This window comes from Phodopus roborovskii, unplaced genomic scaffold (genome assembly GCF_943737965.1).
Source record: "Phodopus roborovskii unplaced genomic scaffold, PHOROB, whole genome shotgun sequence".
NCBI classification, from domain to species: domain Eukaryota; kingdom Metazoa; phylum Chordata; class Mammalia; order Rodentia; family Cricetidae; genus Phodopus; species Phodopus roborovskii.
This window is the reverse complement of record NW_026126480.1, coordinates 17,900,563-17,927,471: the sequence shown is the minus strand read 5'-3', so window position 1 is coordinate 17,927,471 and position 26,909 is coordinate 17,900,563. Positions and strand designations below refer to the sequence as shown.

The 26,909-nt window shown below is 36.7% G+C and overlaps 1 protein-coding gene across 1 annotated transcript; it reads right to left on the bottom strand.

The window, feature by feature from the left end:
* Positions 1-12,075: 12,075 nt before the first annotated feature.
* Positions 12,076-13,041, bottom strand: LOC127228130 (olfactory receptor 10T2). Its single transcript, XM_051192605.1, has one exon. The coding sequence runs from the start codon at positions 13,039-13,041 to the stop codon at positions 12,076-12,078; it is 966 nt and encodes a 321-aa protein (XP_051048562.1).
* Positions 13,042-26,909: the final 13,868 nt, after the last annotated feature.

Genomic DNA, 26,909 nt, shown 5'->3' with positions numbered 1-26,909 from the left:
TATATTTTGGAGATCAGCCCTTTGTCGGATATAGGATTGGTGAAAATCTTTTCCCAGTCAGTGGGCTGCCGTTTGGTCTTGTCCACTGTGTCCTTTGCCTTACAGAAGCTTCTAAGTTTAAAGAGGTCCCATTTATTAATTGTTGCTCTGTCTGTGCCCCTAGAGTTATGTTCAGGAAGCAGTCTCCTATACCAATTTGTTCAAGGGTACCTCCTACTTTTCTCTTCTAAGAGGTTCAATGTGGCTGGATTGATGTTGAGGCCTTTGATCCATTTGGACTTGAGTTTTGTGCATGGCAACAGACATGGGTCTATCTGCAGTCTTCTACACACCCTCATCCAATTGTGCCAGCCCCATTTGTTGAAGATGCTGTCCTTGCTCCATTGTATAATTTTAAGTGTTTTGTCGAAAATCAGGTGTTCACAGGTGTGTGGGTTAATATCAGGATTTTCAATTCGATTCCATTGGTCTACCTGTCTATTTTTGTGCCAATACCAGGCTGTTTTCAATCATAGGCTGGCCTTCAATCATAGGCTCCTGTTGCATGATCAAGGACATACTAACGAGAGACCCTGTAAAGTGTGAATTAAATACCTGTGGCTGCATTCAATGACAGAAACAAATATCACAATAGGAGAGATTCTAAATGATAAATTTGTAAATTATGTGCAGTCTCACACATTTTATAACAGTTCCCTCTACTCTACCTCACTTTACCTTTTTCTCATTGTCAGGTAAAACTTCAGAAGAGAATACTTTTACTTGAAGAGTGCTCAAGTTCTCACCCACAGAATTCAAGAGTAACATCTGTAAAATGTGTATTATGATCTAGTTTAAACCTGGTCACACAGGGCTGTGCAGTATTGACTACACAATAAAATGATGTATAGGAATATTATTTGCAGATTTACAAACATTCTCTCAAAATCATCCTATATTCTCCATGCTACCAGAACACAGTGGCTGTCTGGCTGAAGTTGTGCCAATGAGAAGATCTGATAAATAAATTTGCCACATTGAAATATACACTATTGCTATATATATATATATATATATATATATATATATATATATATGCTAGAGAGATCTAGCAATAAAATAATGTTGGGGGGCTTTGGATAACTGTCTCTGAAACAGGTACATCATTGGGTTATAAAGTGTTTGCATCTTTCTGGTGGAATATTTGTAATACAATCATGGTGTTTGATCCATTTTTAAGTTTTTAAGAAACTTTGTAAGATATTTTATTACTAATGTTCCTGTGAAGAAGGCTGCTTTAAAATGTAGATGAGATGAAAATTAATTCATGTTCTTTGGGACATTTCCCTGTTCCCATTAGTTCTTGTAATAGCCACGTTATGTGAAGTAGAGATGAAGAAAATGGTCACACCTTCTAAGTTAGCATGGAGGTTCAAGAAACAGTGAGAAAGCCCAGAGTGTCCGGGAAACATTGCTTGGGAGACTGAGCTACAGAAATGGGTTTGTACAGCACAGGCTCCAGTGCTCAGGGCATAGGAACACCAGAATCACATGGCCAGAATGGAAAAGAGGTACTTTGTCTAAAAATAAAAACCTCATAGTCATCCAGCTCCTAGTTTAAATTATCTTCCTTTCTAATGTTGCACATGATGTTTTAAAATGTGGCTAAAGAAATACTTATTCTCTCACACCAGCAGTCCCCTTTGCCATAACTTTAATGTATGTAGATTAATGAACATTAGGGAAAAAGACACAAAAAGATCTCCCAAGAATGGGAGTGTGGTAGTGAACTGAGGAAATCATTTAAAACCTGAGAAGACTGAGACTGGGAAAGTGACTTGAAAGATAAGAGCACCTACTGCTTTTGTAAAAGACTGGAGTTAATTCTCAGTTCCCATGTCAAGTGGCTCACAACCACCTGTAGCTCAAGCTCCAGGAGATCTGATGATTACTTCTTCTGGTGTCCACCAGCATCTGTACTCATGTGTACAGGTACACGCGCGCGTGCGCACACACACACACACACACACACACACACACACACACACACACCAGTCTTTAAATTTGAGAGGTGTTTATTTTGAAACAGTTTGTGACACACCAATCCTACAATTGAAAAGGGAATAATTCATTTTCATCCCTCAAAACCCTAGACCCCAGTTTGTTCAGACCCTACTCTTTTTTTTAACATTTTTTTAATTTAATTTTTTTTTAATTTTACATGTCGATCCTAGTTCCCCCTCCCTCCCTCTTAACCTCTCTCCCCACGCACATGCACCCTGACCACCCTCTCATCCCATCCCCCCCCCACCCCATTCCACATGTAGGGCAATGCCATCCAGGTAAGGTCATGTAAATCTGTCAAGTCATTTGAAGTAGGGACTAGGACTTATCTCCTGTCTCTAGGTTAAGGCAGTATCCCTCCGTGGGGGATATGTCCACAAGGTCCTTTTGTGCACCAGGAATACATCCTAACTCCACTGTCTGAGGTCCCTTAGACTGCTCAGTCCTTCTAGCTGAGACCCATATACAGGGGGTCTGAGTCAGTCCCATGCTGGATTTCCAACTATCAGTCTGGGGGGGGGGGCTCATTACCTCCTCCTTGTTCAGGTCAGCTGTCTCTATGTGTTTCTGCAGCGTGGTCTTGTCCTCTCTCTCTGCATCTGGATTCTAGTTCGACTCAGTGTTTAGTTGTGGGTGTTTGCTTCTGTTTCCAACAGGTACTAGATGAGGGCTCCATGATGGTGGATATGTTAGTAGTTGATCTCACTATCAGGGAAGGGCATTTATGGTAACCTTTCCATGGTTGCTCAAATTGTTAGTTGGAGTCAGTCTTGTAGGTCTCTAGACCTTTCTTTAGGTTCAGTTTTCTCTTCAAACCAATAATGGCTCCCTCTTTTATGTTCTCTCCCTCCCTCCCCCCCTCTCTCTCTTCCTCTTCTCCCTCTCTCTCCCTCCCTCTCTCTCTCTTTTCTGTCTTCTATTCCTACCCTGACTCAATTTTCCTAGTCGCACATGCTTTCCTCTCCTCCCCTTCTCTTTCTCCTGGTTCTCTCTCCATTCACTGATCCCCCCACTTCCCATGAAGTAACCCAGTCACAAAAAGAGGAACATGGTATGTACTCACTCATATATGGATTTTAGACCTAGAGCAAAGTATCACCAGCCTATAATTCACACCACCAGGGGAACTAAGATACAAGGTGTATTCTAAGAGATTCATATAAGGTCCCTCACAGAAGGGGGTAGGGACAAGTCTCCCAGACCCCACTCATGCAATAAAGTCTAGAGGAGAGTAGTTTGACATATTTCTTTGAAACAGCAAGAAGATCCATGGAGATTATACCCTTATTTATTTTAAGTTACTTTATCCTTCATCTTTTGAAAACTCAGGGTGCTGTTAACCAGTGAACTTCCTAGAGGCATTTGAAATATTGATCAGGTTAGGATTGTATTATCTACCAGAATATACTACATAACTTTCTCGGCAGATAAAAAACCAATTCTTACTTGTTGGATGAATTTCAGTGATAAAGCATATGACTATTTATTACAAATCTTTGGGAAAGTGCACTTACCTTTCTTCAAACCTGATTTGGCTTCAACCCAGATGCATAACAGTTACTGATATATGAATTGTCTGTAAAATTTGAGGCTATGTTTTATTGAATTGCATGTGGTAGGAATTATAGCCAATTATAAAGATCCATGGATTTTGTTTTAGTTTATTTCATCTGGAGTTGGATTTCTAGATTTCATATATAGATTTTCCCTTAATTTGACCATAAGAATGCTTGTTGAGTTTTAAATAATAATGTCATAGTGAAGAGATCAAATGGTCACAATGAATGTGTAGCAAAATGACAAACTGAGGAAACACAGGAAGAAGTCAGATGCCAGTGATTTATAGTGAAATCAACCATGGGGGAAACAACAGAAATAGAAGAACCATTTTATTTATACATACACACAAATATATTTTTAATACACATATTCATATGTATTTTATACATTATATGTATTTTAAAATGTATTTTCATGTGTATATTTAATCATTTCTGCTAATTCATTTGATACAATGAGTCATCTAATTAGATTCAAAATTAAACATCCAGTTTCATTTGAGTCTATTTTTTATAGAACAATGAATTGAACAAGTGCAAAAAAGGCTTGTATTCAAATCAGAGTTATTCCATTACACACATGCAAGTAATTCAGATCCCTCATAACAATTTTCTTCTTTGTTACTACATATCTCTTTTGCAGGTTTAGCATGTTGCCCAAAGAGGACTACCATAATTATTCAATACCATTATTCAATTATTCAATTACCATTAGCTAAAATATGACTTGACTTACATACAACTTTTCCTCACCAGTGCTAATTTATATTTTCATGCCCACAAAGCATCTGCTGTATTGTGCTATATTCTGCTCATATGCTCAAGTCAATCTTCATCAGTTTATTCTCATGTAGTCTGAAGTTTTTCCAATTTCATTTTTTCATCCCCAGTTTATAGTTTTAGCTCCTCTATTTGTCTGCCTGTCAGCTAGTTATACCAGAAGTAGGAAAACTACAACATCACACCCTTCCAGCCAAGTTGTACCCTTGTTATTTGTAGCATATTCTCCCTTTTAATTCTCACAAGGCACTGGTTGTTAGTAAATGTTAAAAATATTCATGGTAGATAGAAATGCAAAATTAAATTCCCACATCATACCAAAGAAGGATAATCCAATCTTTAAGATAAAGTAGAAAGCTGTATATAATGCATTTTTCTGCAGTCTTTTCTGTAAAGTCATCAGGTAAATTTTTAAGTAATTTTCCCCTGTGCATGTCTGTAGTGAGTTCCCTTGTACCTGAAATTGAATTCTCTTATAACAACAGGACAGCATCTTTTCAAATCCTTATGGCTGGAGTTAAGTTTGATGTATCCCCTAATGAGATCCACAAGGTCACCTGAGATCATTCCCCCTTGCATCACCTAGGACTTTATGTCCCCAGTAGGAGGACCATTCCCTGTGGACCCAGAATTCTTTCTGATGTCCAAAAAAATATTATTTTAATTCTTCTTTCTACTTTGTTCTTGTCAATCTAAAAGAAGTAAAATAATTGAAATTCAGCTGGTTGAAATATATTTGAAACTGACTGAGTCCCTCAAGGGCATTTCACTTATTTAGTAACAATCTTTATATTTCTAAAAACCCACCAAGTCTCAAGAGTCTTGGGTTCTATTTAGATGTCTAGGGAAAGTTCTTATAAGGTAAAGCTATAGCCTGATAATTCAAACACAAGAAAGTTGGGGGAAAAAAGAGCACATCATGGCTGCTGTTTCATGAGGCAGCTCTTGGTAAACAATCTTTGTAAAACATAAAATCCATTGTTACCAACTATTACACATTGACTCATAACTTTTCTAATTAATTATTGTGACAATTTTAAACAGAAAGCCACACTGCACAATTACACTGAGAGTGTTAGTGTATTTATTTCTTGGATACATACACATATTTCTTGGATACATAATACACTATTCCAGATCTTATAGCATTTAAACAATTGTACCATAGCCATAGATAATAAGACTCAGAAGAGATAAGAGATATGTTGACTGTGCTGTTCACTCTCTTGTATGATTGTTGATACTAGCTGATATTTAAAACCTGAAATGAATATTCAGCTTCTCTACAGGACTATGAAGTATTGATCCATCAATGAACATCCATGATAGTATAGTGATGCCATAACACCTTTTTATGTTCCCCTTGTTTATAGTGGCTATCTGCATGTAGAAGAATGTTAACAGATCCATACTTATCATCCTGTACAAAACTCAAGTCCAAGTGAAGCAAAAACCTCAACATAAAACCAGATACATGGAACCTGAAAGAAGAAAAAGTGGGGAATATCCTTTAACTCATTGACACAGAAGACTTTCTGAACAGAATATCACAGGCAGAAGATATCCTGGGCAAATGGGATCAAGGGAGGAGGGAAGAGGGAGCTATGAGAAAGAGAAAGGGAGAAGAGGAGGGGAGAGGAGGACATGGGGGGAAAGTAAGATTGAGTCAGGGGAAGAAAAAAAGAAAAAAACAGATCAACAATTAATGAATGGGTCCTCTGAAAAGCATGGCAAAGAACACCATAATTTGGACTAATCAACAGCCTACAGAATAGGAAATATTTTTTACCAACACCACATCTAATAGAGAGCCAATATTCAAAATATATAAAGAATTCAAGAAACTAGATATTAAAAGCCAAATAATCCAATTTTATAATGGGGTATAGATCTAAACAGAGAATTCTTATTAGAGGAAACACAAATAGCCGAGGAACACTTAAAGAAATGCTCAATGTCCTTATCCATCAGGAAAATGCAAATCAAAACTACTTTGAGATTCTATCTTACACCTGCCATAATGGATAAGATTAATAACACAAGTGACAGCTCATACTGGGAGGATGTAGAGCAAAAGGAATTGTTATCCACAGCTGGAGGAAGGGTAAACTTATACAGCTATAGAATTGATATAGAAATTAAGATGCAGTAATACCACCCTTGAACATACACCCAAAGGACATATAACTTCATCCTGCCACAAGGACACTTGCTCAAACAAGTTAATTGCTGTTTGTGGTGATTTGAATAAATTATGTGTTCATTTATCTAATTATTTTTCTGTCAAGAAAACATTGGGATTCAGGTATTGGGGTAAGAACCTGAAAGACCAGAGAAGCAACAGAGCAGCCACCAGTGACTTCCTACCTCTTCTGTTCCTTCCTCCAAAAAGGCTGAGATCTTCTCTAAGCCATACCTTACTACTTTCTCAGTCCTCCAAAACCTCTATGGTTAATTTTAGTCAGCTAGTAACTACCTCTACCCTCTGATTCAAACCAAAATTTATTATCAGAATGCAATCAAAATATCACAAAATGATTATGATCCTGGAGACTCATGTGTTTGAATGCTTAGCCCATAGACAGTGGCACTATTAAGATGTATAGCCTTGTCAGAGTAGATACAGCCTTGTTGGAGGAGGTATGCCACTGTGGTGGTAGGCTTTGAGGTCTCATATGTGTGCAAGACATGCCTAGTATAGCAGAGTTCACTTCCTGTTGCCTTGTAGAACTCTCAGCTCCTTTTCCAGCATCATGTTTGTTTGCACACTGCAATGCTTACCATGGTGATAACTGAGTAAAGTTCTGAAACTACAAGCCAGTCCAAATTTAATGTTCTTCTTTATAAGAGTTGCCATGGTGCATCTTCACAACAATAGAGGTCCTAACAAAGACACTGCTCTATTAATAATCAGAAATTGTAAACAACCTAGATGTCTCTCATCAGAAGAATGGATAAAGAAAATGTGTACAGTTACATAATGGCTTATTACTCAGCTGTTAAAAATTTTTAAAAAGACACCATGAAATTTTCAGGCAAATGGATGGAATTAAAGAAAATAATCCTGAATGAGATAGCACAGACACAGAAGGATAAATAAGGCATATATTAATTTATATGTAGATATTAGCCATTAAGTAAATGCCAACCTACAAACTGTAGACCCAGTGAGGTTAGATATAGAGGAAGGAACTGGGGGGCATATAGATATTCCTAGGAGAGGAAAATAGAATAGATTTTATGGTGAACTTGGGGCAAGGGAATGCTAGAATAGAGGATCAGGTTAGGAGTGGGAAGGAAAAAGAGGTTGAGGAAGGGAATGCAGGAAAGAAATAGCTAGAAGTGAAGGGCATTTGAGGGCTGGTATGGAAGTCTAGTGCAATGGAATCTTTCTAAAACATATTCAGGTCATCCTAATAAAGTCTGTAAAAATGGGGGGAGACTGAGTCCCAGGTGGTCATCTCTTGTCAGTACTGGGACTGGGTTACATCCAATTGAGTTGTTGGAAAGAGGTTTCATTGAAATCCCCCCAAACAACCCACACTGTTGTCAAAATAATAGGTTACTCTTCACATATTGATAGTGAGGCCTCATTGCAGAAAATGGCACCCACACAACTCACTGATCACAGAGAGGTTGAGCTAGTGTCTAAATAGAACCTTCACTGCTATCTATAGTCTAGTGTCTTTGGTATAGTAAGCTCTTCAGGTTACCAAAAGAAAAATATAATCACCCACCTAGCCACAAACTTATTGGTCTACAGTGCTGTCCTGCCTGCAAAATAGCCTAGAGAAATGTTGGCAAAGAGCTTGTGGGACTAACTAACCAATGTCTGATTTTACTTAAGACCCATTGCTACAAGATGGAACCCATGATCAACACTGCTTGGGTAGCTAAGAACTAAAGACTACATAGCCAAGAAACATAAGATAAAACCAAATAATACTGCTTTTAAAAAAGAAAGAAAATGTAGTATTGTAAGGATATTTTGCTATACTGCTAGATCAGTGCCTTGTGTTGTGATATACTATTTATGATTTTTAAAGCTTGTGTAAGGATTCACAAAGTAGAGTCAGCCACAAGTCAGAGAAGGCAGGCATATACCCTTAATCCCAGCAGCCAGAAGCTTGGAGGTGGTGGTATACACCTTTAATCCTAGGACTCAGGATTAAGAGGTAAATGGATCAAGGCCACCCAGGGATACATGAGATTGAATCAGTCTAAAAGAGTAACAGAACACATGCCTTTAATCACAGCAGTAGAGGGGTATAAAAGATAAAAGTAGGATTTTCAGTATTCAATAGGAAACATTCTCTCTCCAGTTACATTGAGGAGTCACTCTAAGGAGGGAACAGGATCAGCCTTTTCAGTCTGAGGTAGAGGTAAGAAGTTAGTGGCCAGCTGCTTTGCTTTTCTGATAGTCAGCTTGAAGTTTGAACCCTGATATCAGTCTCTGGGTCATGTATTAATTCGTGTTTTGGCCTTTATCAGAGAAACTTCTTCCTGCAGCAGGTGGGAACAAGTACACACCTACCCACAGCCAGACATTAAGCAGAGAGAAAGACCTTGGAACTCTCAGCTGTAAATAGGATGCCTCTATCAAATCCTTCTCCTCAGGGATCAGGGAACCCTGCAAACAATGAGGCAGAGAGAATGTAAGAACAAGAGGGATAGAGGACACCAGAAGAGAGAGACCCTCTAAATCAACCAAGCAAAGTTCATGCTTAGAGAGACTGGAGCAGCATGCATAGGGCCTGCAGGGTCTGCAGCAGGTTCTCTGAATAGATGTTATGGTTTCAGTTTAGTGAATGTGCAAACGAATGGATCTTTGATTTTTGTGCCTTCCCTTTGGCTCTTTTTCTTCTGTGGTTTTGCCTTTTCCAACTTCAATGGAATGGCCTAAATTTTATTTTATTACATTGTAGTGTTATGTTTTGTTGTCATCTCCTAGAAGCCTGCTCTTTTTAAATGAGAGGCAGGAAGCGAGTAGATGCAGATGAAGTGGAGAGTAACTGAGAGGAGTAGAAGGATAGGAAAGTGTTACAAAGATAGATTGTATGAGAGAATCTATTTTCAATAAAAAGTGGTGTGTAGGGGGGAATACTGAAGTTCTGCTTAGACAGTAGGAGAAAGAACTGCACTATGGATTGTCACATAGGGACAGAGTTTGGGGAACATGGAGAATTAGAATCACTACTGCCACACTTTTTGCAAAGGGCATTATGAACCTGTAACAATTTTTCATTTGTTTTTTCATTTACTTTTATGCATATATATGTCTTTTAAGTATTTATCCAAGGACATTGCAGATAGCAGTATATTTCTCTATAAATATTTCTATTCTCAATTTAATAGCAACAATTCATTGTTTTTATCTGCTTTAGTCTATGCATTTTAGTACAAATTTACATGAAGCAAAATATACAAACCTTCCATGTTTGGTTACTATGCTAAGTTGCCTATCTAGCACATTTCCCAGCAACCTGGGAACTTCACCCACAGCCCTCCACAATCAGTCTTGGATTGTGGTATAGTGAGGCATGCTTTGTTCTGATTAACAGCAGGTTTAAGAGTTTCACATGTCATGAAGTATCTACTATTTTTATAAGGTTTCTTTCAGGGAACACTGTGTTTCATTATTTTATTTTTATATTCTTAATTCTCTCTCTCTCTCTGTATGTGTGTGTGTGTGTGTGTGTGTGTGTGTGTGTGTGTGTGTGTGTGTGTGGTGTGTATGGTTATCAGCACAGATCCCCCTGGAGCTAGAGTTACAGGTAAGTAGGTATAAGTTGCTTGATGTGGATGTGGGGTCTTTTGGAAGAGCAAGCATGTTTGTAACTACTGAGACATCTCTGCAGCCCCAGTGCACTGTTTTACATATTTGCTAAGGATATCAATAATTTATATTCTTTTATTGTTTAATATTATTCCATTGTGTTAATATACTAGTTTGGTCAACCATTTTTCTACTAATTGGAATTTGAACTATTTCAAGTTTTCAGGCAGATAAATATAAAACAGATATTAAAGTGGAAATTAACATAATAAAAATAGATTAACAGAAAAAATCAGTGAAGTAAAAACCTGTTTTTTTCTGGAAATATTATCAAATGGATAAAATATCAGCCAGATTGATGAAGAAAACAGAGGACTCAGTAGGTGTGATCACAAAAGAAAGAGAACATTTGGAACATCCATCTGTAACATCAGAAGATTTCAAATACACATCATGAATAATATTTGACAGAATTTAAATAGCTGGAATTTTTAAAAACTACAAATTGTGAAAAGTGACTCATCAAGAAATGTAAATCTTTGAAGGCTTATAAGTAATTAGTAAAATTAAACAGAAATACTATAATACTATACAGACAAAAGATTATCCCTGATAATATAGTGTGTGTGTGTGTGTGTGTGTGTGTGTGTGTGTGTGTGTACAAGTAACAGCAGACATACTGGGTAAGTTGTGCCTAACTTGTCTTTGGCAACTGACTTCCTCTGTGTGTCCTGCTTGCTAATTGGGCAGCATAATGTCAGCAGTCAAGGCAACGGAAGTTACTTGCACAGTAGTTTAACTTTGTCACATTTGAAACAAACTCCATGTGGAGGTTCTTCAATGACCATCATCTTCTTTGAAGTAGATTGGTGCTTCCAAGAGTAGATATGTCTTACTGTCAGGAAAATCCTTATGTTATTAAAACATCTTAAGTGGCATATTCTGTAGATCTCTGAAGTGTTTGAAGACTGACCATCTATCTAAAATATATCTCTGTTTAACCTTGAAAACATACCTAACATGACTACAGGCTTGATTGTTACAGGCAACTAACTACTAACCTGAATTTCTTAATTATCCTAAACAGTTTGTAATAGTAACTATCAACAACTACAACTTTATATTAAATTTTTAATGAATTGTATAGGCACAGTATCTTAAATAAGAGTAGAAACATATGCAGTATATTATAATAAAAATAATCTTAAGTTTGCATAAATATACAAAAAATCCATACTAATACAAAATATTTGAAACTAGTACCTGCTTTTTACTTTAAAAGTAGATTAAATAATCTATCCTTTTATCCTATCATTACTATACCCCTTTTATTTTCTCTAGATAAAAGAGAAAGGATAGAGAAAAGAAAAAGAAATGAAAGAAGAAAAACATCCCTTAATCTAACCTCTATCAATTAGGTTCCTCTCCATAGCCATGACCCCCTAAGTGACTAAAAAACATTCATAACCCACCAAATGACCAAAAAACCCACCCACCCAACCTCTCAGAAATGTGGGCATCATGTTCTTAAAATTACTTGCTGCTTTCTGGGAGCAATGATGTTTTTAAAGGGCCCTGAGAAAATTGGAATAACGGTCAAGTCCTGTGAGCTGTTTCTCTACTTACACCCCTAGCTTTCTTGTTACTTCTCTAATTTCTTTTCTTTTATCTTTTTCACTAATATAATAAGTCTTTTCCACCAAAGCAATCATGGTCATGAAAATAGTGTTCCAAAGCATTCTGATGTGTCTACTAAATGCATACATGTACACATAAATGCTTTAAAATCATGCTGTGGGAAAGTGATGAAACTAGGATACTTCAGGCAGTAATATAATATTCTAAAAATACATGAAATAATCTATGATGGAAATAACCAATTTCCCACTTTTGCTGTCATTGCTCAAACAGTTGTTCTTAAATGTTCAGGGCCTTTTTACTTGCCAGGCAAGGCAAAATTTTGTTGACACCATATATTACCTTCCTCAGGGCTGTCTGCATTTCTTTGTTTCTTAGGCTATAAACAATGGGGTTGAGCAGAGGTGTCAGTACTGTATATGTGACAGCCATCAGCATGTCTTCATGGAAGGAGTCACTGTTCTTTGGGATCAAATAGACAAAGCAAGCAAATCCATAGTGCATGGACACAACTGTGAGGTGGGAGGAGCATGTTGTGAAGGCTTTATACCTCCCCTGTGCAGAAGGCATTTTTACAACTAGGGATACTATGAAGACATAGGAAATCATGATTAAAACAAAGCTGCCCACCAGCACAAATGCGGAGAGCATAAAAATAATCATTGCATGATGAACGGTGTAATCACAGGCAAGATGAACTAAAGGAGAGATATCACAGAAAAAGTGCTGGATATTGTTGGAGTCACAGAAGGACAAGTTGAATATAGTTAAGGTGATTCCAAGGGAACAGAGGAACCCAACCACACAAGAAGCCATCACAAGCTGAATGCAAACCTTTTGGGTCATAATGATATGATAATGCAGTGGGCTGCGGATGGCGGTGTAACGGTCATAAGACATTGCAGCCATGATAAAACAGTTGTTGGCAGCCAATCCAAAAAAGAAAAACATCTGTGTGGCACACTCAGGGAGAGGGATGGCCTTACTCTCTGATAGTAAGTCCACTAACATGCGGGGGAGGATTACCATAGTGGTGCATGTTTCTGAAAAGGACAGAGCAAAGAGGAGAAAGTACATGGGAGTGTGAAGGTTGTGACTGAGCTTGATGGCCACCATGATGGATGAATTTGCTAACAGGATGGTGACATGGGAGAAGAGAATCACAATGAAGAGTAGATTCTGCAGTTCTGGGAAACTGGAAAACCCCCACAGAAGAAACATGGTCACTGTGGTATGATTCCCCATCCCCCAGATGGCAGTGATTTTGCTCCAGTTTAATATGCGCTTGAGGTCAGGACTCTAAGATGATTGTAAGGAGCTCCTTTACTGATGCCATTCATTACTTAATCAAAACTACCAATCTTAATATGAAACAATTGAATGGAAGAACCTGTAAAGGGGATGTAAGGACAGTGAAATAAATCAGCAAATAAAGGTGCTTGTAGATAAGTCTAATGACATGAGTTCAATCACAAGTACCCACGTGTTGGAAGGAGAAAACTGACCCTCACACATGTTACATGGCATATGTACACACACACACACCACATACAAGCACGTGAACAAATAAAGAAGTAAGTGAATGTATGGGTATATGCATAAATGTGCCAGGAGCCTAATTGTTGAGGGAAATGACCCTAGTATCAGAATCTCACATGAGTGGCCCCAAACATCTTGAATTCTACTCACAAAGCATTCCTTAACACTGTCCTCCACTCTGGATCTGCTCTGAAGAAAACAAAAAATATAAATGTCTCAGTCATTTGATTTTGATATACTATGGTTTTCAAATCATGTTTCTCATCAGTTGATGCCCTGGCCCTCAGCATTATTTACCAACATATTAATAGGATGCACAAAGTAAGTGCATTGATTTCAAATTGACATGATTTTTTTAAAAAATTCTACAGAGATCAGTGAGGAATTCTGAAGAAACTTTCATTTTTTTTTTTTTTAAGTATGGTCCTGTTACTATTTATGTTCTCCACCACCTAGTGACTACAGAAATAATTTTTGCAACAATGATCAGGTGAGATAAATAAATGAATGCAGTATGTGTAACTTCTACGTTCCTATATTAGCATAGTAATTGAAGATGGAGAAATAACAAAATCCATGTAAATAATAAAATTAAGTGTATTAGTCCTTTAAGCACAGCATAATTTTTAAGTGATTTAGGAAATTAATGTCTCACCAAAGCTCTTGTCCAATGTATAGATGATATAATGAATTCACTTGAAGTTAACATGATCTGAAAGACTCAGTTTCATTCCAGAATTGCAAATTGTTGTCACGGTGGTAGGGTGAACTTTGGAAATTTTAGCACAATCCCACATCCCTTTTCTAGCTGGTGAAGTTAAATATTTCTCTTTGCAGTGCAGGCATGGAAAGATCCAACTGAAGTTCCTCAGACCAATCTCCTCTAGTCATATTTCTATCTTGTCTATGCAATCTTTGAAAAAAAATAGCACAGCAAATTGTCAAGAGGGCTCTACACAGAATTTTGCTTTTTAACCTCAGTTACTATTAAAGGTGAAGGGGGAAAACTGTAAGAAAGTTGGGTAGAAAATGAAGGCATGGAAGAGAAATAGAGATAGATGCTAGCTAGAAAATATTCAATAAGATTCACAAAAAATAAATTAAAATGATGAAAGCCAAAATTATATTCTTATTTGAAGAGTTGTTGCTTCCTATTTTCATTGTGGATTTAGGTGCAGAATATAATAGCAGCCAAGCCAGAAAATGAGCACATATTTCATACTAACAATATTTTACAAATGTTTTGGGGTTAAACAATACTATCTCATAGAATCCTCATAAATCACGTGGTAGGGTTGGCATTTCGATTTACAAAGAGGAGATTTAGGTGCAGAATGTTTAGTAATCTCTAAAGGTCATTAATTCACTCAGCATACATTAAGTAAATGCCCATGACATTCCAGACACTTAAAGTCAAATGAGAAACACTATGTGAAATCTGTGATATGGCAGTACATGGCTATTTATTCAACCAGGGAAGCCCTCTCTGAGGAGGTGACATTCCAAGATGCAGAGTAGAATGACAAACTGCCTGAAACATACAAGGATTGGCAAAGAGAATATCAATGGCATAGGGGACACTCAATACACTGATCAAAAGATCTAGTCATGCAGCCTTCACTTGGATTCTCAGAGCCGGTCTTCAAGTTCACTCCACATAGACTACTTCTCTGACAGTTTCTTGGTCAATTTACCTCTAAAAGAAAATGGGAAGTGGATATGGGATGTGATGGGGGGATGGGGGCTCAGGGGAACATGGGAGGATGGGAGGGAGAGAGAACTGGGATCAATATGTAAAATAAAAAATATTAAATAAAAAAGATTATAAATGAAAGAAAATCTATTTTTCTGTTCTTACAGACTGAGCTACAGTTTACTCTGTTCCAGCTCCTATATAAATGCTTTTAGATGGGTTAGGTGGCACATGCCTGTAATCCCAGCACTTGGGAGGAGACAAGCAGATCATAACTTTAAGGGCAGCCTTGGCTACATAGTAAATTCAAGGCCAAGCTGGAGTAAACAAAATTCCTGCTTCAGAAACAAACACACTGTAACTTTTTCTGGCACATCCTTAGGACATAATCGTTTCAAGTATTGAATAAAAGATTGTTTTTCTTTCACATCTTTATTCTGGTAAGTCTCTTCAATAATTACAGAGCTCTGCTGATACCTTGGTCTCTATGTGAAGCCCTCTGGTCTGCTATTCCGCCGTATCTCTCACACAGAATGATTACAGTGTCTTCCCACTCCTATGGCTTAACTCATTTGGCCTTTTAATTGTCACATCTGGACCCATGCTGTGTCTTCATTACAGTTGTTTTTTCGGTCCTCATTGCTTACAAGGGAGATGGTGCTAATAATTTCCAGTCTTAGTGTTTCAGTTAAACAATTCATATGCCCTCAAAGTTGCTCTATGATCAGCTCCTAAAATGATCTTGTTTATGGTGAAGAAACTGAAGTCAGAGAGGTATTTGATTTGCCAAGGGTGATATGTCTGCCTGGATAGCAAGTTATAGCAAGGTGTTGAGAGGACAGAGAACAATTTACTTGCCTTGCTGTCTACGAAGTTTCCTCTCCAAACACACATTTTCTAGCGTGAGTTTGAGGTCTCACCAATCCATCTTGCCATTTCTTGTCAACCACGTATGAGCAATGTGCACTACTTCTAAAATGCAACACATTCTTTCTTGACTCATACTTTACACATTATTTTTTTCTAAATTAAAAAGGAATGTTTGCCCTTTTGCAAAAACAAAACAAGCAAGGGAAAAAAACAGCTTTCTTAAAAAGACAATTTGAATACCACTTAGTCTTACTAAGTCATCTTAGCTATTAGTCTTTTTTCCCCATCTCTGGATTAATATAACTTTTATGATGATGAGAACATTTCCCCAAGATTGATTCTGAAACGAGGTAGAAGATTGTGTCAGCTTTCATGTGTCCCAAATTTCAGCCTAAATTGAATGAATGTGGTTTTCCAGTACTGCTTTTTGAATTACTGTAGAAAAATGGAAATGTGCTGGATCAGTTTGCTTACTAATTCCTCCACAATTGCATCATTTAATCCATTTGCATGTACTAAAATGTGCACCAAAACAGTTGGCTTCTCTCTTAACAGATTTTAAAAATCATGTCTTGAAGACAAAGTCGTGAGACAAGGGGTTTTATAAATGCTTAGTTAATTAAATTAATGAATGTGTGACAATAAAAGCAGTCAGATACCTCTTAAAAATCCAACTTGGCATCCAGGAGGAAGGTGCTATCATCATTTCATATTTGAGAGATCTCTATATTTGCTGTAGTATTAATTCCCACTCAAGCTCTAAATGATTTTCCTACAAACATTTTAGAATTGTTAGGAGAGGTTATCAACATGCTACATACCACCCCCTCACCTTCTCACACATACTCCACACCACAAGTTTTACAAAATTTTCTAATCCATACCAGGTTAGATGTAGCTTGATAATATTCCTCAGCAACTTTAGTTGATAGTTTCAATTGATAGACCTGGTTACAGTGGTTCTTCTATATGTCATTGGTAGGTTCTGGTGTCCTCAAATTATACAGGTGTAGCTGACTGAACATACAACCATATTACATTATTTCCATTCTTATCAGTGACCCTGACAGCCACTGAGGAAAAAAGTGCTTTTAACACTGGCTCTATTATCATCTTTGTTTTACCTAGACCTAAACCTCTTTATACATACATCTTTCTTTTGCTGAGATTTATATTCCTGTATGTACACATTATCAAAGCTTTCTACACATGGTTTTCTTCTCTACCAAAAATAAAGAATTAATAGTATTGTTAACTTCCAACTTGTCTGTGCATATAATGTCTTTGGTGCTTCCTAACAACAAGCACTTGATCGTTAAAATGATATTCTTTAAGGGCAACACTGTTCTGAAATAGCCACCTTCTGACAAAAAGACTAACTGTCCAGTTTTAAAAATAACAAAGTAAATAAGCTGCAAGAAGAATTTAGTCTCACAACATAGGTGTGGCTTTTATCAGGTCTTTGTGGTTTTGTATGTCTTAATTCAGGGGTAGGTTTTAAGTACTTTCCCCTCTAGAAGTCTGTGATGAATCCCTTATGAATCTGGACTCCACAAAGGGTAATTCTGTATTCATTTATTGCAGATGAAACTCAGTACAATGGACTTTCTAATGAGAATCCTGAGGCCACAGGGGAACATCATCTTGAGAGTCTTGCTTTTAGATACAAGCACAGTTATACTCAATATCACATGATGTGATGTCCATAAAAATCACTTTTCATCTTTAACACAGTGGGGAGTTTTCACTTATATTTCTTGTGGTTCTTCTGAATAATAATAGAAATAATTTAAGTTCAAGCTAATGAAAATGTATCTTGGAATATATGTGATTCCCACAGTCATAGTTTGCTTCTTACATGATACCATTTGTTCTAATTTCTAAATTCTGAAAATCTGCCAAGTCTCCCAGGTCTTTTCCTCCCTATTGACAGGACATTAGACTGAGGTACTGTGAGAAGCAATTGCCTGGGGAAGCAAAAGGAGCATGCTTAAAGAAACATCGTACAGTGTGATCACTGTGATTGTTTCTCCCCTGGGGTAACTTTGCTAGAGAGGAAGTCCACCCTTACCCCAGTCCCTAGGGATGGTACTCTGTCCTTAGTGCCCAGAAGAGCTCCCCTTTACCTGTATCACCTGCTTTCCCTGCAGCATCTTCACTGTCTTTACCATGTTGTCCCCAATTTTCTTTCCAGTCTTACTATTGGTGAGCCAATTGATGCTGTCCAAAATTCTCCCTTGCTCTTCTCTGTGTTTATTCTTTTTGAAAATCCCCTTTTCTATCTAGCCAAGTTCTGTGATACTTGCTAAGAGTCTATAAACACTCACAAATAGTTGTTCCTTTTCCTTTTTATGGTTCAAAACAAATCACACTTCATCCAAGAAACTACAGTTTTGCATGATATATAATAACAGAGACAGAACTCACAGTACTTCAGAAGGAAGTCCACAGGCAAATAAGACAACCTATTAGGAAATTTACCAGGAGCTGGCACTTAGGGTGGCCTTCACTAGATATCAAAACCTCACTGCAACACACAGTGGCTTATGCATAGCTGTGTCTAACAAAGGTTTTGGGCTCTTACAAGATTCTTTTTCTTTTATTGGTGTATGTTCATTACACAAAGCAATAGGTATCATAGAGGCATATTCTTTCAAGCTTATACATTTTGACCAGATTCACCCCATCCTCTATTTCATTTCCTCTATTTCCCCTTCCCCATCTCTCATTCCTGTTAGCCTCTCCCCTTCCTCTATTCTCCATTCTCCCAGTCTCCTGTATTCCTTTTATTTCTCTCTGTATACATTTGTATCATGTTTCTATAAGGAATTATGAGAGCCATAATAATATTTTAAAATATTAATACACGAAAAAATAAAATCTACTGATTTTTACATGTTGACTTTGTGTCCTGCTTTTGAATAAAAGTGTTCTGATTCTGTTTTTGCTGTCTCTCGTGTCTGATCACATTGCCTGCAAATAGTGATAATTTTATTTCTTCCCTATCTGTACTCTATTTCTTTATCCTGTACAATTGTACAAGCTAGGAGTTCAAGGAGTGGAGAAAGTGCACCTCTTCTAATTTCTGATTTGAGTAGAAATACTTTTGAGTCTTTTCATACATAACACAATGTTGGCTATAACTTTTCCTATGAATCCTTTATTATATTGGTTTGTACCTCTTTGATCCCTAGTTTCTTTAGGGTTTTTATTAAGGAAGTGATATTGAAGTTTATAATAGAGCTTTTCTTTGGCTATTGATACAATCATGTTATTTCTTTTGTCCATGAGGCCATTAATGTGATATATTTTTTTTGTTGATTTGCCTATGTCAAACCATGTAGTTAAATTGACTTTTAAGTATTTTATTGAGAAATTTTCTTCCAACTTTACAGTGAGATTTTTCTGTTAGTTTCTTTTTTGTGGTGATATCTTGCTTATACAAATAAAGCCTGTCTGAAGGTCAGAGAATGGAGCTTGCCACTAGCTAACCATAGAAGTCTGGAGGTCTATATAGACAGACAGGACATAGGTAGGTGGAAACAGGATATTAGCAGGGAGAAATAGGAACTCACTCTTCTTGTCTGCTGAGATGCTAAGGAGATAACATACCACTGTGGTTTGTTCCTTCTCTCTGATCTCTCAGCATTTGTCTTTATATCTGACTCTGGGTTTTTATTACTTGAACCAATGAAGAACTCCATTGTATCCTGTTTCTGACCAACTGTGTCACTTCCTGTCTGTCTGTACTGACCTCCAAACATCTGTGGTTATCTGGTGGCAAGCTCCATTCTCTGACCTTCAGACAGGCTTTATTTGCACATGCAAGACATCACCACATCTTTCTGCTTGTGTATTTGTCTATTTTTGTTATGACAGTAGCATTGACTTCTCAAAAATGAACTTAGCAGAGGATATTTTGACATTTGAGGAGTACTGGTATCAGGATTATTTTTTCAAAGATCTGATAGGAGTTATGTATGAATCAATAGGGACCATGTTTTTTTCAGCTGGGTGGTTGTGTGTGTGTGTGTGTGTGTGTGTGTGTGTGTGTGTAGTATTGTGTTTCATTCATGTGAGTATATAGGTGCAAATGCCCATGTACATACATGAAGGACTAAACATAATACAGGATGTTTCCCTCTACTGCTCTCCACATTGATTGCTTTGAGGCAGGATCTCTGACTGAACTGGAACTCACTATTTCAGCTATACTGGCTGGCAAACAAAATCTCAGAATTTGTCTGTCCTCATTCCCCATTGCTGGGGTAATAGGTATGTACAGCCTTGCCTAGCATTTCATGTGGATGTTACAACTTAGGTACTCATGCTTGCAGAACAACTTTCTCCCTATATGAGTCATATCCTTAGACTTTTCATGCCTGCTGTTTCATTATTCTTCATAGATATATTTCCAAATATTTCATGTATCTTCTTGGTTTAATTTTTGTAGATAATATAACATCTAGAGGTTTCAATCTATTATAATGTTGTTTTCAATTTGTTTCCTAATTATTATTCAGATATCTTTCATGTATGCTTGTATGTATCTCTTTATTCTAATTTACTTTTGTTTTTTGATAGTTTGGCTAAGGACTTGCCCGTTTTCTTTTACATTTTCAAGAATCAACAATTTTATTGTTTTAAAATCTATTTCATTAATCTTTATCTTTATTATTCCATTCTGTGTAAAGATTTTTGCTTTGGATTGTCTTGTATTTATACCACCCTTGAATGTTCCCATTCCCTTTCACTAATTTCTTGACCTTAGCCATTATCAGATATTCCAATTGAAAGACACATGTAAAGATTAAAATCTAGCATCCACATATGAGAGAAAACATGAGACATTTGCCTTTCCAGTTCTAGGTTATAACACTCAAAATAATTATTTTTAATTATATCCACTTACCTGTGAATAATTTCACCTTAAATAGATGAATAGTGTTTTATTTTGTAAATGTGGCTCATTTTCATTATTCTCTCATCATTTGGTGGATAGCTAGGCTATTTTCATTTTCTAGAGACTGTGAGTAAAGTAGCAAGAAGTGGATGAACAATTATCTTTTGAATCAGATATAGAGTTTTTGAGCATATAACTAGACCATGTGGTAGATCAGTTTCTACCTTTGTGAGAGACATCCGTACTGGTTTCAATAGTGACTGAAACATTTTGCATTCTCATCAATAGTGACCAAGTATCCCCATCCCCCTACCATTCATGGCAACATTTGTTGCCATTTTCCAATCTCTGCCACTCTGACTACCATAAGATGAAATGTAATGAGTATGGTTTTTCCGCCTGCCGCCTGGTCTTGTCTTGCTGCCGCGGCAGCCCCAAATAATGAACAGAGACTCTGTATTAGATATAATCCTGTTGGCCAGGTACTACTTTCTTATCAGCTAGCTCTATCTTAATTATTAACCCATTTGTGTTAATCTATGTATTTCCACGTGGTCTTCTTACCCGGAGCCGGCTGCCGCATACTGCTCTCTCCACCCTCTTTATCTTGACTCTCCTTCCTACTTCCTCTTCCTCCTTGTCTCCTAGTCCCTCCTATCTTCCTTTCTTATTGGCCAACAGTGCTTTATTTATTAACCAGTATGAGAAACATATACAGAATGACATCTCCCATCATCTCCTCTTTTCTGTCTAAATAAAAAGAAGGGTTTTAACCTTAACATAGCAAAATATATTATACAACAGTTATCAAGTAAGAATCACTGTTAACAATATTTAGTCCATTAACATTTAGCAAGATTTGAAGAAAATATTTCATCATCTATTCTATCTTTGTGTGTCTAAAGTCTAAGTAACTTATCTTTAATCCTAACTAATGAAAACTATAACCATAACTACCTGTCTTCAACTCCTTCAAAGACCACAGAAGGATAATATATAAGCTCTAGAAATGACAGAGACAACTCACTGCCTGGTCACCCGAAGTTCTTTTGTAATCTTCCATCTTCAGCCCATAGGCCATAGTGTGTCTAGCAGACTCTTCAGCAACGCAGGAAACTTTAAACTGTCTTCTTGTATTGGCAGTTTATTAGTCACTTTTCTCTGTGTCCTGCATACTGTCTCGCAGACTCTTCCATGAAGCAGGAACTCTGTAGCAATGTCCATCTTGAATCAGCAGTCACTTTTCTGTAGGTCCTGCATGTCCAGTTTATACAGCATCAAGTCAAACAGTCCATACAAGAGCAGTATCTTGTCCAAATGGCCAGTCTTGCCATATTGAAAGCAAACTCCATAACGCGTTTCTTCAATGTCCATCTTCTTTTCTGGTGCAGGTGGTATTACCAAGAGCAATTGTGCCTCACTATCAAGAAAAACCCTAAAACATTTTAAATGCCATATTCTGTAGGTCTTTGAAAGGTTTGAAGAATAACTATTTATCTTAAATACATCTCTGTGTATCTTGAAAAACCTAACTAACTTAACTCTAAGCTTTGACTGTCATAGGTAATTATCTATAATCTGTACTAAGTTATACACTACATTTCTAACTGAGCTATATAAACACAATACCTAAGTAAAAGGAGAAATATAAACATCACAAAATTGACCTTAAATTGTATCAATAAATGAAAATCCATTCCAAAACAAAGTATTCATATCTATACCATAATCCCCTTTTTACCTTTAAAAATAATTGGCTGCGATCATTACCCATTTATAACCAAGTCCATTTAAATGAAACCAAACATTTATAAACAATATTTGGGAATTTGGGCGTCGTTCTTTCCAAACTACTTCCTGCTGATAGGGGGCGCTGTCATGGGGATCCTAAGAAGATGCAGAAATCCTGGCTGTAGTCTGCAAGTCTGCCTTTTTCAAGCTGTTTTGAATGTTGGATCATCAGGAACTCTGTTTCAGGGGGTCTGGCTTGCTCAAACCACATTAGTCTGGAAGGAATCCATAGCTTTTTATTTTCTGTGGGAACAAAAACAGAAATCCTTTTCCCCAGTAACTTGTCCTTGAACTTACATTTTTGAGTCAAAGCATTTTTAAAATATATAAATTGAATTAATTCAGCAGCATTTCCTTTATCAGTTGTTGTTATTTTCTCAGCAGTCAAACAATGCAGAGATAGCACAATAGCATACAGTAACCAGATTCTCTCTGAGCTTTTCATCTTTACGTGGCTTTATTATTACTCTGTTTATTTTACTTTTATTTTTTCATTTTTTGAGACATGGTTTCTCTGTGTAACTTTTATCGGTCCTGGACTTCACTCTGCCTACCATAGGTTTATTTGGAATCACAGAGATCTGCTAGCCTCTGTCTCCCGAGTGCTGGGATTAAAGGTGTATGCCGCCACACCCAGTTCCTCTTTGTCTTTTTAAAACCATTCCATTTTTTTTTTCTTTCTCTTCCAAGCCTTTGTATATTTTTTTAAAACACACTGTAAACTTTTAGCGCCTTTTTTTAATGTGAATCTGTCTTTACTGTAAATCTTTTTATAGCCACGAGTCTTTTATCAGGTAAACAACAACATTGCTAAAATGAAAGTCATAGTTGTTCCTGCCTGGTTTACCAAAGATGGAGGCAGTTATTTTACCGCCAGCAATGAGAGCTGTAGTCATTGCCTTGGTCTGCACTGCAATCCAGCCCCATGCTGCCGGCTTGGAGATGTGGTCCCTGCCATTGCCAGCTCTCATACACACCAATGAATTGTTAGCAGTGCTTTTTAAAAGCTGTGTGTGTTTTTGCCGCTTATGCTGAGTCAGGAACCTTCCTTTAAAGGAGCCGCTCAATCTGCTTGTCTCTCACAAGTCAGAGTCCAACCGAGAAAAATGCTGCTACCAAGAAACCTTGCTTGTCTCTGTTCTTTTGTTTCTAAAACCTGTTTTTAAGCTTTTGTTACATTTTAAGTGGAAATTCTTACTAGCCACGTGGGCGCCATTTATGGAGAGTCTGGAGAAAGCAGTATGCCGCGGGCTCCCAGGTAAGAGAAATACATAGATCAGCAGAAATGGGTTAATAATTAAGGCAGAGCTAGCTGATAAGAAACAAGTAACCGGGCCAACAGCATTGTATCAAATACAGAGTCTCTGCGTATTATTTGGGGCTGGTGGGGTGGCGGGACAAGACCAGGCGGTGGCAGGCAGAAAAACCTGTACTCGTTACAATGAAATCCCAAGGTAGTTTTGATTTTCATTTCCCTGATAAGTATGCTGTATACTTTTTAAAGTATTTCTTGGTCATTTGCATTTAATATTTTGAGAACTCTCTGTTTAGTTCCATGCTCTATTTTTAAATTGTGTTATCTATACTCTTGACTTTGAATGTTGAAATCTTTGTACATTCTAGTTACTCAGCCTCTGTCAAACCAACAGCTGGTAAAGTTTTTTTTTTTTTTTTCTTTTCTTTCTATAGCCTGCTTCTTTACAGAAATAGTGTCTGTAGCTATAAAGAATCCATCAGAAAACAGCACCACTCTAAACCGATATACATTTTACCTTGATGAACTCATTTCATAAAGCAAACGGTATGGATATTTGGACACATATTAACTTTAACAGAATAATAATGGATGACATCAATATCCCACTTTTACCAACAGACAGATCACCCCAACAAAATGTAAGATTTAAAGGCTATCATAGATGAAATGAACCTAACAGACATCTATAAAACTTTCCAAACACTGTAAAATGCGCATTCATCTCAGCAATCCATTGAATTTTCTCTATAATACAATCAATAGGACACAAACCAATTTATAACAAATGCAGGAACTTGAAATAACTTCTTGTATTGTCTGACCACAAATGAATAAAGCTAGATCAACCACAGAAATTGCATTAAGTCATGGAAATTGAACAACATATTTTTAAATGATATATATATATGATTGAGGGACAGTGGTGGTGCACACCTTTAGTCCCAGCACTCAGGAGGCAGAGACAGGAGGATCTCTGTGAGTTTGAGACCAGCCTTATCTACAAGAGTTAGTTCTACGACAACCTCCAAAGCCACAGAGAAATCCTCTCTCAAAAATAGAACAAAACAAAAAAAAAACCATATATGATTGAAGAAATTTAAAATTTTCTAGACTTGAAATGAAGACAAAATCTGTGGGATACAAGGAAAGGAGTTCTAAAAAGAAAATTGGTAACTACTTATGTTTAAAATCAGTAACATCAAGCACATTTTACAGTTTAGTTGATTTCTTAAAGTTTCATGGTATTCATTTATAAAATAGAGTAAACATTTTGTTTAGACTTATCTCTTTGAATTTATTTCAAGGGATTTTTGAGATCCTTGTAAATGGTGATTTCCCCCCCCCCCTTTAACCCTGTTTGTATAAAGAAAGGTATGTTTATCATTTGCATAAAGAAGGCTACTGATTTTTGTGTTTTCATGTTAATTTTGTCTCCTGCTATTTTCCCAAATGTGGTTATCAGTTATAGGAATTTACTGGTAGAGGCATTAGGGCCTTTTATAGGTAGAATCATATTAACAAGGGACAGTTTGACTTTTTCCCTTCATATTTGTATCTCCTTTTTCTTTTTCAATTGTCTCATTACTCTGGATAAGACTTCAAGCACTACATTAAACAAAAGAGAACATAATGGATATGCTTGTCTTTTGCCTGGTTTTAGTGTGAATGATTTGAGTTTTTCTCTGTTTAACATGATGTTGCTTGTAGACAAGCAGTACATGTAGTCTTTATTAGCTTGAAGTGTGTTTTCTGTAACCTTACATTCTCTGGTACTTTTATCATGAAGGGAAGTTGGAGTTTATCAAATGTTTATTCTGCATGCAATGATGCAATGTGTTGTTTGAGTCATTTAGTTTATTTATGTGAAAGGCTATATTTATTGATTTACATATAATGAGACATCCCTACATCTCAAGGATAAAGTTAACTTGATCAAGGAGGATAATTTTTAATATTTTCTTGAGTTTAGTTTACAAGTTTTTTTTTTTTTTTTGAGAATTTTTGTGTCTGTATTCACAAGAGATATCAGCCTATATATTTTTTTTGTTAGATCTTTATCTGATTTGGGTATCAGAATAGTATTGGCTCCATAAAAAGAATTTGGGGATATGTCTTCATTTTCTACTTTAAAGTATAAGAAAAAATAACATAAATAAATAACTTGGTGAATATTAAAGCCTTGGTAAAACAAGAACAAGTCAAACCAAAATCAGTACATGGAAAGATAATTGAAATCAAACAAGGAATTAATCAAATGAAAACTAAAAAGCAATAAAAAGAACTAATGAAACAAAGAACTGATTCTTCAAGATAGACAGATTTTACCCAAAGTATACAAAGTAGGCTGAGAAATCCCAACTTAATAAAATTAGAGATGAAAAGAGAGACATTACAATGGATAGCAATGAAACTCAGAAAATTGAAGGAAGAACCTTGAAAACTTTCATTCCATTTAACTGGAAAACTGAAATGAAGTGAATGACTTTCTAGGTGACTACGATATATCAAATTTAAAATAAGATACATAAGCAATTATGTAAAGAGCAGTAATATTCACAGTTGCTAGGTTGCTAGGCCATTGTGTGTGTTTCCTATATGAGACATTCAACTACATGGATTTAGTTAGTGAAAGTAAATTGAGTAAATTTAAAGTACTTTATTAACTAACTCTGTCTGTCATGTAAAAAGGCATCCTGAACATAAGAAATTCAATTAAGACAGTTTTTACAATGGAGAAATGGAGTGAAGTGTATACAGTTTAAAGGAATTTAGGGATCAAGATCCCTGGAAAGGAATTGAGAAGTCAATCAGCTTCATAAACATTGGCCATTGATGACAGGCATAGTTAGTTGTAAGATCTGGGCCTAAAAGCAGGAGTGGGGAGACCAAAAGTAAGGTGGGAAATTCAAGTAATCCATGAGGTATTTAAATCCTGTTGACAGTAGTAGTTCAGATCCTGCATTGTAATGTAAATCCACAGTGACTTGTGACAATGTGCACAAGACCTGTGCAAGCTCAAGCCAGACAAAACTCCAGCATGGTCAGGGGAGATGGATGTG

What these genes read in the sequence shown, in the direction of transcription:
- LOC127228130 (XM_051192605.1), bottom strand. Translation starts at nt 13,041, where the DNA reads ATGGGGAATCATACCACAGTGACCATGTTTCTTCTGTGGGGGTTTTCC.